The 13639-nt window shown below is 39.9% G+C and overlaps 1 protein-coding gene across 1 annotated transcript in view; it reads right to left on the bottom strand.

Annotated features, from left to right (window-relative positions):
* plxnb1a (plexin b1a) overlaps window positions 1–13639 on the bottom strand; it is a 51448-nt gene that overhangs the window by 5747 nt on the left and 32062 nt on the right. Inside the window, exons 10-32 of the mRNA XM_072449528.1 lie at window positions 13502–13610; window positions 12657–12765; window positions 10566–11357; window positions 9483–9581; window positions 9262–9384; window positions 8796–8889; window positions 8544–8713; window positions 7768–7919; window positions 7593–7698; window positions 6200–6336; window positions 5909–6082; window positions 5091–5313; window positions 4551–4793; window positions 3723–3896; window positions 2848–2996; window positions 2674–2774; window positions 2376–2593; window positions 2120–2298; window positions 1976–2042; window positions 1421–1567; window positions 1021–1192; window positions 834–937; window positions 666–750 (exon numbers count right to left, since the gene is read on the bottom strand). Of these exons, the coding sequence (XP_072305629.1) occupies window positions 666–750; window positions 834–937; window positions 1021–1192; window positions 1421–1567; window positions 1976–2042; window positions 2120–2298; window positions 2376–2593; window positions 2674–2774; window positions 2848–2996; window positions 3723–3896; window positions 4551–4793; window positions 5091–5313; window positions 5909–6082; window positions 6200–6336; window positions 7593–7698; window positions 7768–7919; window positions 8544–8713; window positions 8796–8889; window positions 9262–9384; window positions 9483–9581; window positions 10566–11357; window positions 12657–12765; window positions 13502–13610 (3927 nt within the window). The remainder of the gene's footprint in view (window positions 1–665; window positions 751–833; window positions 938–1020; window positions 1193–1420; window positions 1568–1975; window positions 2043–2119; window positions 2299–2375; window positions 2594–2673; window positions 2775–2847; window positions 2997–3722; window positions 3897–4550; window positions 4794–5090; window positions 5314–5908; window positions 6083–6199; window positions 6337–7592; window positions 7699–7767; window positions 7920–8543; window positions 8714–8795; window positions 8890–9261; window positions 9385–9482; window positions 9582–10565; window positions 11358–12656; window positions 12766–13501; window positions 13611–13639) is intronic.

Raw genomic sequence — 13639 nt, 5'->3', positions numbered from 1 at the left:
CCCATTGTCTGTGTACACTGTGTATGAATGTGTGTGTGAATGGGTGAATGCTGCCTTGATGTAAAGTTCTCTGAGGGCCTTGACGGTAGAAAGGTGCAATATAAATGTGACTGTTTACCATCTGACGTTAAACACAAAGCTTTGTCTGCAACACGCCATGCCACAATAAATGGAGTAAAATATGTAACAATACAGTGGGTGAATGGGTGGATTTAAAATGCAGTCTGTTAATATTATACAGGCCGAATTAAATCATTTACCATGGGTTGTTATTCATGGATTTCCAAATTGTCAATTTTTGTGTTACGGACACCATTTTGAGAATTACTAAAGATAGACTATTTTGTTAAACTGTTAATTGATATAAGTCATTTTTCTACTACTTTAATTAGAGCAAAATAAATAAATAAAAAATACTGTTTTAGATCACCAATATACAGCTTTGTCATAACATGATCCTAAATAATTTTGTCAATTGTTTTTTAAAACCATTGCTATTATTGTATTGCTGTATTGTGAATTCCCTTCAAACCTATGTTAACAAAAGTCAGTGCTTTACAAAAGGAGGCAGCGCCCTCCACTGGTAGATGTGTGAATTGCTTGTGTGTCTATAAATCTGTATAAACACTTCAGGGTGGTTTATGGAGTGTGTTTTAAGTACTCACTCTCTCCAGGCATGTAGTCGTGGCTGTCGTGGAGGTGGTGTTTGACATTTCTTAGAACAAGAGCCACTGTTGCTCCATCGGGAACCTGTGGAAACATTAAATGTATGTTTTGTGTAGGAAAATAATAGAGCATTTAGTAGAGAACGGGCGAGTTGTGCATGAACTGACCTTGTAGTGCTGTAATGTATTGAGGCGTTTCCAGGAGCCCTGCACCACAGAGGTCAAATCCTCATCCGAGAGGATCAAGTGACCCGCTACTCCTGCACGCCATTCTGGACGCACAAAGTAGCAGTAGCACGATAGTCAAATAATAACAAGGAGAAGACTGACAAATGGACACAAAGGCAGTACTCACCTAGAAGGACAGAGTCTATATGTGGTCTTTGGGAGAAGGACGTTCCCTTCCACGCCTGCTCTAGCAGCTTCTCCTTCACCTGAGTGATGGTGTCACAGTCCAACACTTTGGCAGGTACTGTCTGAGAGGCCACTCCTCCACCTGCTGGGGCTGGCACCACTACATTCAGGGTCTGTAACAAACAAACAAACAAACAAACAAACAACTGATTAATATTATAAAATACTAGGAGACTACAAGTATTTAAAAAAATGTGCTCGACTCGACTGATCAGAGACATAATCGCTGACCAGTTGATTCCTAAAATGATAGTTAGTTGCAGCCCTACGTTTGAAAGTACTAACTACTAACACAAAGGAGACAATTCAGGGAAGTCGATAAACAATATTTGAAGTATCACCAGAGTGCGGTACTCCACGTCCTCTCTCAGCAGACGGTTGTCGTTCAGAGTGTACTTGGCCTTCCCCGTCACTGCGTCCACTGGGCCCTTGTCTACTTGGTGTTTGATGGCTCTGAACAGCATGTAGAAGGACTCTCCCGCAGACTCCTGCCAACGACACACACATCAGAGGTCGGTGCAGGCTAATTTTGATTTATGTGACCCAAAACACAAAACCATATTAGAACCTCCATTTATGTGCAGCTCAAGGACACTGCCCAACTTGGTCAGAAAAACAAAACAGGTCTGACTATAAGAATCCTACACTTAAAACGTGAAAACTTGTTAACCTAATCCGACGAGGTAATGGTTTCTCTCAGCTTTTTTAGGAGTTTTAGGCTACACAAGACAAAACATGAATTTACAATGAGCTTAATGTGGCCACCAATAGTGCGCTGGATACAGAAAACCACTCTTATTTTTTTCATTTCCTGCTCTATTTTCACCGGATAGCCTTGGACTGACTTTTGGCAAACTCTGGTCAACAGTTTTGGATCGTGAAATTGCTCAACATACCCTCAAAAAGGTGTACAGACAAATGGACATCCAGTTCGTCAACAGCTTTTCAACCACCGATTCAGTCCTGGAAAAAGGAAACAAAAAAGCATGTCAGACCTCTACAGTTCGTCCTCTTTAATATTGATGAGACAGAATTCTGACCTTCGCAGCATGAGTTTGGGGTTCTTGGCAACATATTGCTCCACCAGGTCATTGAGCAGTGTTTTGAGGATGTCTGTGAAGTATTCCAGTTTACCATGCAGAGCCACAGTGAGAAGAGAAGCAACATAAGCCCTGTCCCGGGGCGAAAAGGTCCTCTGTACCTCCAAAGTGTGGATAAACTGCAGGAAGGAAAATGTCAGTTTCCAATTTGATCACAATCGGGTGCTGGATTCTTACACAAAGAACATAAACTGACCTTTGTGAGGAAGAGTTTACTGTTGAGTAGATTGGAAAGCTGAACCAGCCCCTGCTCCACGGTCTGTCTCCTGCTCTCGGGAACATCCAGGTCTCGTCTCAATGGGGACTCCTGGTGGCCGGGGAAGAAAATGCGCTCTGCATAGCCTCTGTAATCCAGGAAGGGGATCCCGGAGCCCACCAGGTCGCTAGACATGTCCATCATCTCTGTCATCAGGTCTAAAAGAACACAGAGCAGCCAAAAAATTTATCTTTCAGACTCATTCATTGTTTGTTCATTTGTTTTAATTATTTTTTACCTGTGAATTCTTTCTTGCAGCGGTCTCTCACACTGGTCTCCAGATTCTCAAGCTGGATCTGCACCTTCTTGTAGTCTCGCATTGCTTGTTTACTCTTTCTCCTATCAGCACAAATAACACGTTGGTTTTCATACCTTTTGCAGTGATTGTAAGACTGAAATGGTCAAACTGTACCTGTAAATGAGCACAATCATGAACACAATGAGCGCCACAATGGAAGCCCCCACTCCGACTCCCACCTGAGCCTCCAGGGGGAAGGTGGACTGAGCCTGGCTGTCGTACTGCACTCTGCCCAATGAGAAGTTCAGGTTCCCCATCCTCACCTGGAACAATTACAAAAAATAATGCACAAAATAAATAGCGCCAAAGTGTCAAAACTACACATTTTATAATCAGACTTTTAAGTTGGACAGCAGTTTGATGAGTCAAAGTCATGGAAAGTGTGTATGTACAGTAATTAGACATGTAATTCAATTGCCTTATAGACCCTCTAGCAAGTATCAGAATGTTCAAAATGTCCATAAAAGACCAAAAAGACCATAAAAAAGATTAAATTACAATTACAAACAATTTTGAATTTCCACAGTAGAAATGTTACAAAAAAAATAAATGTGTTCTAGCTTCAAAAAAGTATCATTTGCGGTAAAGTATGTAATAAATCTGTATACAAACTAAAAAAAAGAATAGTGGCATCAATATTTCTAAAAATCTCCTTTATCAAATGAACAAATCATGTAAAATACGAAAATAAATGTCTTTAAAACAGGTTCTGACATCACTCACATGAATCCGAGTGGTTTTAATTTGCCAAAACCTTGATCGTTTCAATATTTTGTGACATTCTCAGGTTAATCCCAATATCTCCATTGAAATCACATTATGCTTCAAGTCGCTTTTGCCTCCAGTTTCCATTATTCTAGAATTTAGAATGTTTTTGTTTACGACATAGTGTACAACAATATACAGCTCCAGTGTCTAGCCACCCATCCACTAAAAGAGAGTCTCTAACATATGTCCATGAAAAGTGCAGTTGCTGTGATTTCCCTCACCGTGAATTCGGGCAGGCTCTCCAGGTCCTGCTTCTTCCCAGAGGTCAGAGAGGGCAGCTGGGTCGGGGGCTCGCAGTAGAGGTGGTTGTGGGTCAGCGTCTTCACTGCACAGACACCCTCTCCGATACGCGCCTCCACCTCGTGTTTGAAGATGGCCAGGTCCAGGTTTTCTCCCTAAAAACACACCAAGGTTAAATAATGGTATATTTATTGATAACAATGGAGGAAACATGATAATAAATACTTTTAAGTCAGGCACTTCCAACACTGGCAAGCAGGCTGGAGTTGTAAGGATAAGTAAGTAGGAAAAAAACAAAACAGTGGTAGGCAACTAATAGCAAAAAGAAGTTGGAAATGTATTGAAATTTAGATTGTATTGTGATAATATTTTGAAGAGAAGCTCAATTTCAATATCAAGTAACTATATTATTCATAGTAAAAAAAAGCTACAAAAAGAGCTGGTAAAAACTAAAAATGAATAATATTTCTGCAATTGTCTGATAATTAAACCTCAATTAAGACATCTTCAAATGTATTAGTTGTTTTAACACATTTCTGTTGGATTGACATAGTTATCAAAATCAACCAAGACAATCAGTTTTGGCGATGTTGCCCACGCCTAGTAGCAAAGCAACAATATTCTGAATAATTTTAAATAATATACTTGGAATAACATTTCTATAATTTGTACCATCTAAAAATCTGGAGCAATAGATATGAAAAATGGCACTATGTCTTCTGATTTTTATATCAGTATGTACAACTCTTAAAGTTGGTTTGAAATGTTTATCTGAAATAAATCATATTGTGTAGTTAAGTGCCGTGTACCTCTACAGAGATGATGCTGCCCGGTTTGTGGTGGAACGGCTTGTTGGGGTGGTTGTGGTTCAGAGGATAGAGTCTGGGGTTGGGCTCATAGCTGAAGGCCTCGTTCCCCACAGCACTGAAATCAAAATGGAGGCTGTCCAGCAGGAAGTGAACTTTGACCTTTGCCCGCCTGGCCTCTGGTCCCACTGTCGGGGTCGGACACATGATGAGGGTCGAGCTGTTGACTGTACAGCGAGCCTCGTACTAGAACAGACACAACAGGGAGAAGAGACAATATTAACATCAGGGATTTTTATTTCTGTTCACTTTGTACAAATCCAATCTGTGGTCAGGTATCAGATAATAATAATAATAATTATCAGACAATGAACAAAGGGGCTCAGGGTCACCAGGTTGAATAATTAGTCTAAAATAAATAAATAAAGAGTAGTAAGGAGCAAATATTTTTTTTAATTATTTGTAAAGTTTCACTCATTTTAATCGTTGTTTTTTATTTATAAACATCAGAATCAGATTTATTTTCTAATATTGGGGGAGTACCTGCTTGACCTGACAGAGGGCGCCCTCGGGACACTCAGCCTCTGGGACAATCCTTCTCCATCTCTTCAGTGAGTTCTTATGGAAGTGTTTCCTTTCCTTTTTCCTCACAATGTTGCGTCTTCTCCGCGGAGGGAGAGTGTCCGGGGGGCTCAGAGTCACTTGGATTTTAGGCTCCTGGACAACATCCAGGTTTTGACCAGACACTTGGATCATCCTACCACCACTGTGAACAGTACAAGAGAAAGAAATCCTTATTTTAAGGTTTACTTTATTAATCCCTTGTGAGTCGTGAGGGAAATTCATTCTCTGCATTTGACCTATCCTTCAAGCAGTGTCGCTGGGGCAACCTGACAGCAGCCGAGAGCAGCTGCCGTACAGCACTCAAACCTGTCTCCAGAGCTTCATCGTAGAAAAAGTGCCCCATATCAAACTGCAAAGGTTTCACTGAACAGTTAAGTTATCGTCATTTATGGAAGGTGGTGTGCATGAAAAAGTGTGTCATTCAGCATACTTGTATTTGCTTTTGTAAGACTGTACGGTTTCAGATTGCATCATTCTAGTATAAATTCTAAGAGATGGAAACAGGTAAAATTACTATTCCGTGTATACATATATATTTTGAGTAACTTTTTGCTTTGTTAGTTTAGCTTAGTAGTTGGGAAATGATCAGGTCCAACATTTGTGGGATGACTAATTGTATTAATAACATACATATACACATAACATAATAAATTGGGAAAACAGTCTCTTGTCTCCCCCATCTGGAAGTATGACATTATGCTTATTGCTTATTTTTCACATATTTTCAAAAACAGTACCTGAAGAAGCTCTTGGACGGAGCTGCACTGGTGATGTTGGGGTTGGGGGTGTAACGATAGACTAGGCCCTGCAAATGTCGCTCTGCACTGCCAAATCTCACAGTGATGGTGTGTGCCCCTGTTCTGTTACTGCCCCGGGTCACACACTGGATCTCATCATCCAGGATTTTCAACCTGCACGCAAAGTAAATAATGCTGTGAATCCTAAAAAGTAGGTCAGTTCACTGCATGTAACAAAAACTGATTTTTTAAAAACCCTCTAACCCAGAAAATAACTGTGCTGACACTTACACCAGACAGGGCACTCCTCCAATCAGGACGCTAGCTTCACTGGGCTGTCCTGTCCTCAAGCGTTGGCCCCTGATGGTCACAGAGGAACCTCCGGCTTTTGGGCCTCTATGTGGGAATATGCTGTTTAACACTGGGTCCTGAAAAAACACCCAAAGACAAATAATCAAGTCTTTGAATACAGAGCAGTGTAAAATGAAGTTCCCCAGCTATGATGACTTTGTTGTTTTGACCTTTAACCTTGATAGATGCTAAAACACAATTGGTTATCCTAGATTTGAAAGGGTACAAGGTGTTTTTTGGGGGGTTTCTATGACCTGTAATGTTTAAGAGAAGTAGTGTTAGGTAAAACTACTAGTGAAAAGACCTTATCTTGATTATTATCTTCAAATATTGTTTAAAAAATGCATCAGGAATGTGTAAAATTTATGTAAATGTCGGAGTTGAAGTCAAGCACAACATGTGAATGAACCATACAATCTCTTACAGTCTCTTTTTGAGGTAATTTCTAATTGTTTTGATTATAAACTATATACTCAATATTCTAATTTTGCATAACTCCAAAAACAATTCTGATACTATCCATGTTTTGATTATCTCCCACTAGCCTGGTGTACATCCTGTGCACATCAAATACGGTACTATATCAATGTCCCATTACAAAAAAATAGAAGACTAGTTTTTTGTGTAGTGAAATGGGTTTAAGATCTTAGTTAAAGTAAATATGCAATATAATCAACACAGAAAAACTATTATCTGAAATACACCACTAGCAGGAGTTCAAAATTATGTTGGTTTAAAAAACAAAAACGTTCTACAAAAAAAACATTTAAATTCCTTTACTTTTGTATGCAGCATTTGCAAAACCTCACGTACTAAGAGCAAAGTAGCACAGCACTTTCACTCCACACGGTGCTCGGGGGAGACAGGAAGTCCACAGTGGCTCTGTTAAAGTGTGTTAAATCCCATCTGTGTCCGTTTTGTAAACAGTCCGATGTGTGTCTAAATGGAGCGTGTCAGTGAGGCTCATTACAGCACAGAGGGAAGTCCCGGGCACGAGGCCGCACCCACAATTCTCAAATAATACTGCAGAATTGTATATTTTATTATTAAAATAGATAAAATAATATTATCAAATAAATATTGAGAGATAAGAAGCCTGGAAGTGATAATGTATTTTTTGTCTTTGTAAATATATTGTGTTTTTCTTTTAAAAAAAAAAACTTTAAATAAATAAAAAGAGGTGAAAATGTCCATAATGTTTATATGTTCCCTGGCATTTCCCACTATTATTTATGACATGAAAGCATCTAAATTTAGTTGGGCCCAAGACACTACCGTAATCCTCATGTATTCAGATGCACACTGCTGACAGCATCTATACAAAGTGTTTTACCTGGAAGCTAAAGATCTGTGGGGACAGGCCTAATCCTCCGCCTCTCACTTTGACAGAAGCATGGCCACTTTTCTCTCCTCCGCTGCTCGAAGTCTCACACACAATCCTGGAAGACAAACATCTCATCACTGCACTGGAATAAAGAGAGTTTGATTAAAGGAGAGGTAATCCTTGCCTGGAGGAGACCTCGTATCTGCTGTGGATGACGTGACAGGCGACTCCCGCCACAGTCACAGAGTTCTGGATGTCCTCGGCTCTCTGGCCCAGGTTAGAGCCAGAGATGGTCACCACTGTGCCGCCCTCTACCGGGCCGGACGCTGGGTCCACCTGCAACATGGGAATTATATTTAGCTATAGCAGCTTACACAAAAAATAAATAAATACATACAAATAATACTAAATAAACAAAAAATATATATTATATATGAGGATATTTTTTGTTTTATAGATGGATTATCTCAATAGTAAGACTTCAAAATTGTTATTATTTTACAAACATCAGAGAAAAGGTGCAAAAGAAAAGAAAATGTAACCATTTGTTTCACTTTTCAGTGAACTTGAAAACAAAGTTTCACAAAAACTGTGAATAGCTTTTGTACATGTCCTAATATGATTCTTTATAAACCATAGCTCTTTAAACGTCTCTATTATGCTAGTGATTATCTCTGCTTTATCAGAACAAATGTGTGACAACAATGAAGACTTATTACAGCATGAATAGACCTACTACAAAAACAAAGTCAGACCACAGAATGCCAAACTGTTAACAAAACCAGCTCTATACAACATGAAAATGCATTTTTGCAGTTTGATGTTTTTGTGTTTTTTTTCATCTTTACATGACTATACTTTTAGTCTTGTATAATGTGGTTCTTCTAACCTTGTCACACAAAGACGGACACAAACACAAATCTATTCATCCAGTCACTTCTGTTGAAAATGCTGACTTACAAAGTGAATGACAGGTGCTGGGCAGGAGTGCTTGACCTCATCAGAACAGGAGTCTCTGTACACACATCTGGACTGCAGCACTGCTCCACACCACACACAGCCGTACTTATGGTCAGCCGTCCGACAGCGGCTGCAGTCTGAGCGGCCCACCGAGCAGTTGAACAGGGTCACTGCAGCGCAACGTTCAGGAGATTATGGTGATTATGACAACACTGACCATAATTACGTAATGAGTAAATCGAAATGGCTGACCGTGCAGATTCTCAGAACTGTCGATGAGGAAGTGGTTCTTTCGTCTCACATTGATAGTCGCCTGGTACTCCTCCATCAGAGAAGAATACGTGTACTGGAACACAGCAATGCACTTGGTTCAAATGTGGATGTACTGATGGTGAAGAGGAACGCAGGTAGAACAATATTTTTCATACCATAAACCATCATGTGATTGAACCCAAACCAGTTCAATGTGATTGAACCCAAACCAGTTCAAGTTAGAGTTAGAAGTAAAAGAAGTTCTGAGGTAAATGTGGCTAAAGGAATAAAGGCATAAGATTCTATGAAAAGAACTACACATTTGTTTATTAGCGATAGTTATTATGAGAAGTATTACAATGATTTCAGCACGACTGTGAATAATCAATATAATAAACGTAGGACATTTGATTTGTAGACAATAGTTTTCTTGACTATATTGTGACTATATATTGTGAGTTCAGACCTGGTGGGAGTGACAGGTGATGAAAAAGACTGTGGGCTGGCTCTGGTCCTGCTCCACCAACGCTTCAACCACCACTGAGTGATTCTCCACATCCAGCACACACTCGTACTGTAGGCTCTCATCCTATTGGACAGAGGACATGGTTGTTACAATAACTCACATTGGATTGGGGGACACATATTTGAACCAGTTGTTTCTCTGTGAATGTGTTGGTGGTTTACCTCAAACAGGTGCAGGTGCTGTCCCACCAAAGTGATTTTCCTCTCCACGTTCACCGGCAGAAGAGAGGAGTCGTGGACCTTATCCACACATGGACACTCCTGCTCAACCACAACGCAGGATTAGAACGGTAATAGAAGTGCTGCTGATTCAATTTGCAATAATGACTGGCTGAGTTAGGACTCATTCTGTTTTATTCGAGTTTATGCCTTTGGTGGTTTGTGCTTCTTGCTTTTTCTTAAACCATAAAGGACAGTTCTGTAAGTGCGAGTATCTTCACACTCTCAGAAAAGATTAAATATTCACCTTAGTCATACATAACATGGGTCAGTCTAAGGGAACAATGACATTTTTCAAGACAATACAACTTCAGCATGCTGACTCATGCAAACTATTCATTCACTTCATGCAAACATTTACACACCAAGTCAACAGGCAATTCTAAAACTATATAATAATATATGATCTAATAAAACAACTCAACATAAACACATGATAGTAGAATATTATAACAACTGTGCATATAGTATATGAAAGATGAGACCTGTGTGAGGTGAAGTTAGTTTAACTGGGTCGATGTAGTTAGAATATCATGTGATGAGCAATGGCAGCACTGAAGAGAGCCGTGTTAGTGATTTAAAACCTTAAGACTTGTGTCAAGATTTACAAACATTCAAATGTTGTCAGCTATTGTAAAGAATTTATATAAAATCAAATCAAAAACAAGTTCAAAAGACCAAACAAAATATAGGGTCACTAAAAAAATTGCTACTTTATTTTATTTTTCAGTGAGATTCTACTTTTTATTGGTTATTTGGGCCAAATTATTATGATATATTATGATTTATTTTTTTCTCCAGGGGCTTTATTGGTTGCACTAGCCATCTAATGTAATGTGAAATTGGATTACCAGCATTCTTTGAGCTATTCAGAAAATGAAATTAAACAATTGGATGAATTTATTATAGTTATTACTAAAGGGGACAATAAGTTTGTGTTCTTAGGCCACAAACTGGCAAGATTATTAAAAAAGTGTAAGTGTAATTGTGTTTCTGATTTTTGTTGCACACATCCTCTCCACTCACCCGTAGATACGTCTCATCTGAAGAGTCTGACTGATAATCCCCTGGCATGTCTGATATGGGCTCAGTTTGAAGTGGCGGTTCATAAACTTGATCCTTGTCTTCTTCCAGTGGAGCTTCTGACACAGTAAAGACGAGTGCCTCCTTCTCTTCTTCTCCGCTCTTGTCCCACTCTTTCTCCCAGGCCTCTGTCCCTTCCAACACCTCCAAACCACCCTCTTGTCCATCTGCCACGGTCGTATAATCCGTCAAAATGATGATTTCTGACGATGTAGTGGGGCTAATACCCGAGGAAGACCCCACAGTTTCTCCAGAAGGATCTACAAACTTCAGCTCTTCATGGCCGCTAGTGCCGCTGGGTAATGTAGTCCCACTGGTTGCATTTACCGCAGTTTCTTCTGTTACAAATGGCGCACTTGTGGTTTCTTGGGCCTCTTCCCCCTCCACGTTTGTGAGCGTAGCTGTGGCACTCGTTGTGGCTTGGGTCATAAACCTTTCAATAGTGGAAGTGGTTAAAGTGAAGTTGTAGTTTTGGGTCGTCGGAGGCGCTGGGATCAGAACGGTTGTCGCTTCCACTGTCCGCGTAGTCATCTTAATTGGAGGTGGTGCAGTTGAAGTTGTAGTGGTTATTAAAACTGTTGTAGCGGCGGCAGTAGTAGTAGTAGTAGTAGTAGTAGTAGTAGTAGTAGTAGTAGTAGTAGTAGCAGTAGTAGTAGTAGTGGTGGTGGTGGTAGTTGCAGGCGGTGTGGTCGGTTTACTGGTTGGAGGTGGCATGGTTGGTGTGGGCGGGTTGAACTTGGAGATGGAAGGAAATAAAAAGAGACAAAAGACAAAAAAACAAAAAGGTAGAACCACGAATGACAAGAACGTAATCAAACAGAAACAGAAATGGATCACCAAACATGCAGTCTAAAAGAGGCAGCATGCACCATTCAACTAAACTGAAAGGGTGATATTCTGGGGCTTGTCAGGCAGGTTTACACACAGTAAGTGGGATCAGGAAGACTTGCCAGACAACAATAAATAAAAACTAAACTGAAGATTGTATGTAGTACTGAATAAGATCACTTGTAAATCCAATCTAATTCAAAAATGAAATTACAAATTTCAATGCTAATTGTCATAAATGCTTGTCATACATTCTAACAATACACAATCCATTTGTAAGTAGGATGTCAAGATGATTTATTTAGTTGATGATTAGATAAATCCCTGTTTCCCTCATAATAATTGTAACAATAAATGTTTAAATTGTGCCATTCCTATGTGTAAGCAACATGCACTACATCATATATATTACTGAATACAGCAAATCCTATTATAAAAGATACTAACTCAAATGATGAGCGGATTAAACAAATCTTTAAGCACACTTAAAAACAGTCCAAATATATAAATGCTTAATATCATAATATGTTTAGAAGTGACTTATTTTCATTAGAATGACATTTGAAATAGGCTGACATTTAGAAAGGCGCAGTAGCAATTGAAGATTTGAGAGAACTTTCTTTAATGCCGAAAAGCACTACATAAATAAAATGTAATATTATTATTATTATTATAAAATGTACTTTATAACGCTGGTCTCAGAGTCTGGCCAGTTCCATGATTGTACAAGTAGTCATACATAGTCCATTACACATAAAGCTGGGGTATCTGACTTTTTATTGTTGTAAATTAATACATTTTGTTTTTCCCACCAAAGAGCATCTTGTAAAAGCAGCACTTTGTGACAAAATGAGACCACTGTATGATTTCTGTGGCTAATGATGACAGGACAGGATTTTATTTTTCGTCAGCCCAGAAGTAAGAGCTCGAAGCAGCGCTCTGATTGGCTGTGCTTGGGTGGACCGCCGCAGTTTAATTTTGCCATCTGAAAAAAGCTGGTGTTGTAAGCCACCTATGCGCCTTTTGATGAATGCACGTGAATATTAAAGATGTGCCAGGGTTTAGGAGAGCTAGGAATCTACGCCTACTTCAAAATCAGGTGCCCCAGCATTAAAAGAAGTCTACAGTACAGTCCTACTTAACAAACCCCAGAACACCAGACTGACTGAGCACTGATTTGTACATGTACCCGTGTTTGTTACTCACATGTTGGTTGTAGATCATGAGTCCCTGTCCGCAGGAGTGCTGGTGGGTGCAGTGGTGCTGTTGGATGCACCAGTTACAGCCCCAGCGACTGCTCACACAGCCCTGGCACCTGTCACAAACCCAGAGGAGCAGATGTCAGCGAGATGTGCAGGGAGGGCACATCAAATATTAACGCGTAAAATATTAACGTGCCAGACGTGAGTGCAGTGTCAAGTCCTGCCCTGCGATCGTCCTACCCAATACCCATGAAGAAAAAGATAACTTGTGTGATTTTATTTGTTTGTTTGTCATTTGGATTCAGCTCTTTAAAGAAATGTCAGTAGTGCAAACTGCTCTTTTGGCACCAAATGTTGAGCAAAAATGAACTCCTGCAAGCACTTTATTTGCTGTTTTTCTCATTATATTGACTTTTCTACACTGCCAAGAAATACATTCCTAGAGGAGATCAACTTACTTGAATCCAGGATCTTAATTACAGAAGCTGTGAAAGGTTTTTCATTTTCACTTGATGGACATCGATTACTTCAAACGTTTCAGACTTACTTACTTTTTGTTTCAAACCACATCATTTGCCTACGGGGTAAGAACATTTAACTAACTCGATGTCCTCGCTTTATGCTAAATTATGCTTTAACCAGTCAGAAATGTCTCAAATCACATTCTAACAAGGCTACATATATCAGCATCAAGCTGAAATGTTGCAGTACTCGAGTTGTTTGAGCTCAGCCTGTCCCATTTTAGAGGTCACAACTTTCCGAAGCGAGGCATTAACCACCGTGTAACTACAAACGAATACAAGGCCACCCCCATTCGCCGCCGAGTCTGCTGTGTGTGCGTCTACTCACGGCCTGCGCCCCGAAAGCCGCTGAACCAAACTGCAGTTGTAAAAGGTGAACTCCGTCTCCGCTACGGTCACATTGAGGAAGCGCAGGGAGAGCGTGGCCATCACAGAGTCTGCATACAAACAAGCGTCAGCCACGTTC

The sequence above is a fragment of the Eucyclogobius newberryi genome, unplaced genomic scaffold, assembly GCF_026437365.1.
Source record: "Eucyclogobius newberryi isolate DKJ021-1_F unplaced genomic scaffold, fEucNew1.0.hap1 SCAF_17, whole genome shotgun sequence".
In the NCBI taxonomy this organism is placed as follows: domain Eukaryota; kingdom Metazoa; phylum Chordata; class Actinopteri; order Gobiiformes; family Gobiidae; genus Eucyclogobius; species Eucyclogobius newberryi.
This window is presented reverse-complemented; position numbering and strand designations above follow the sequence as displayed.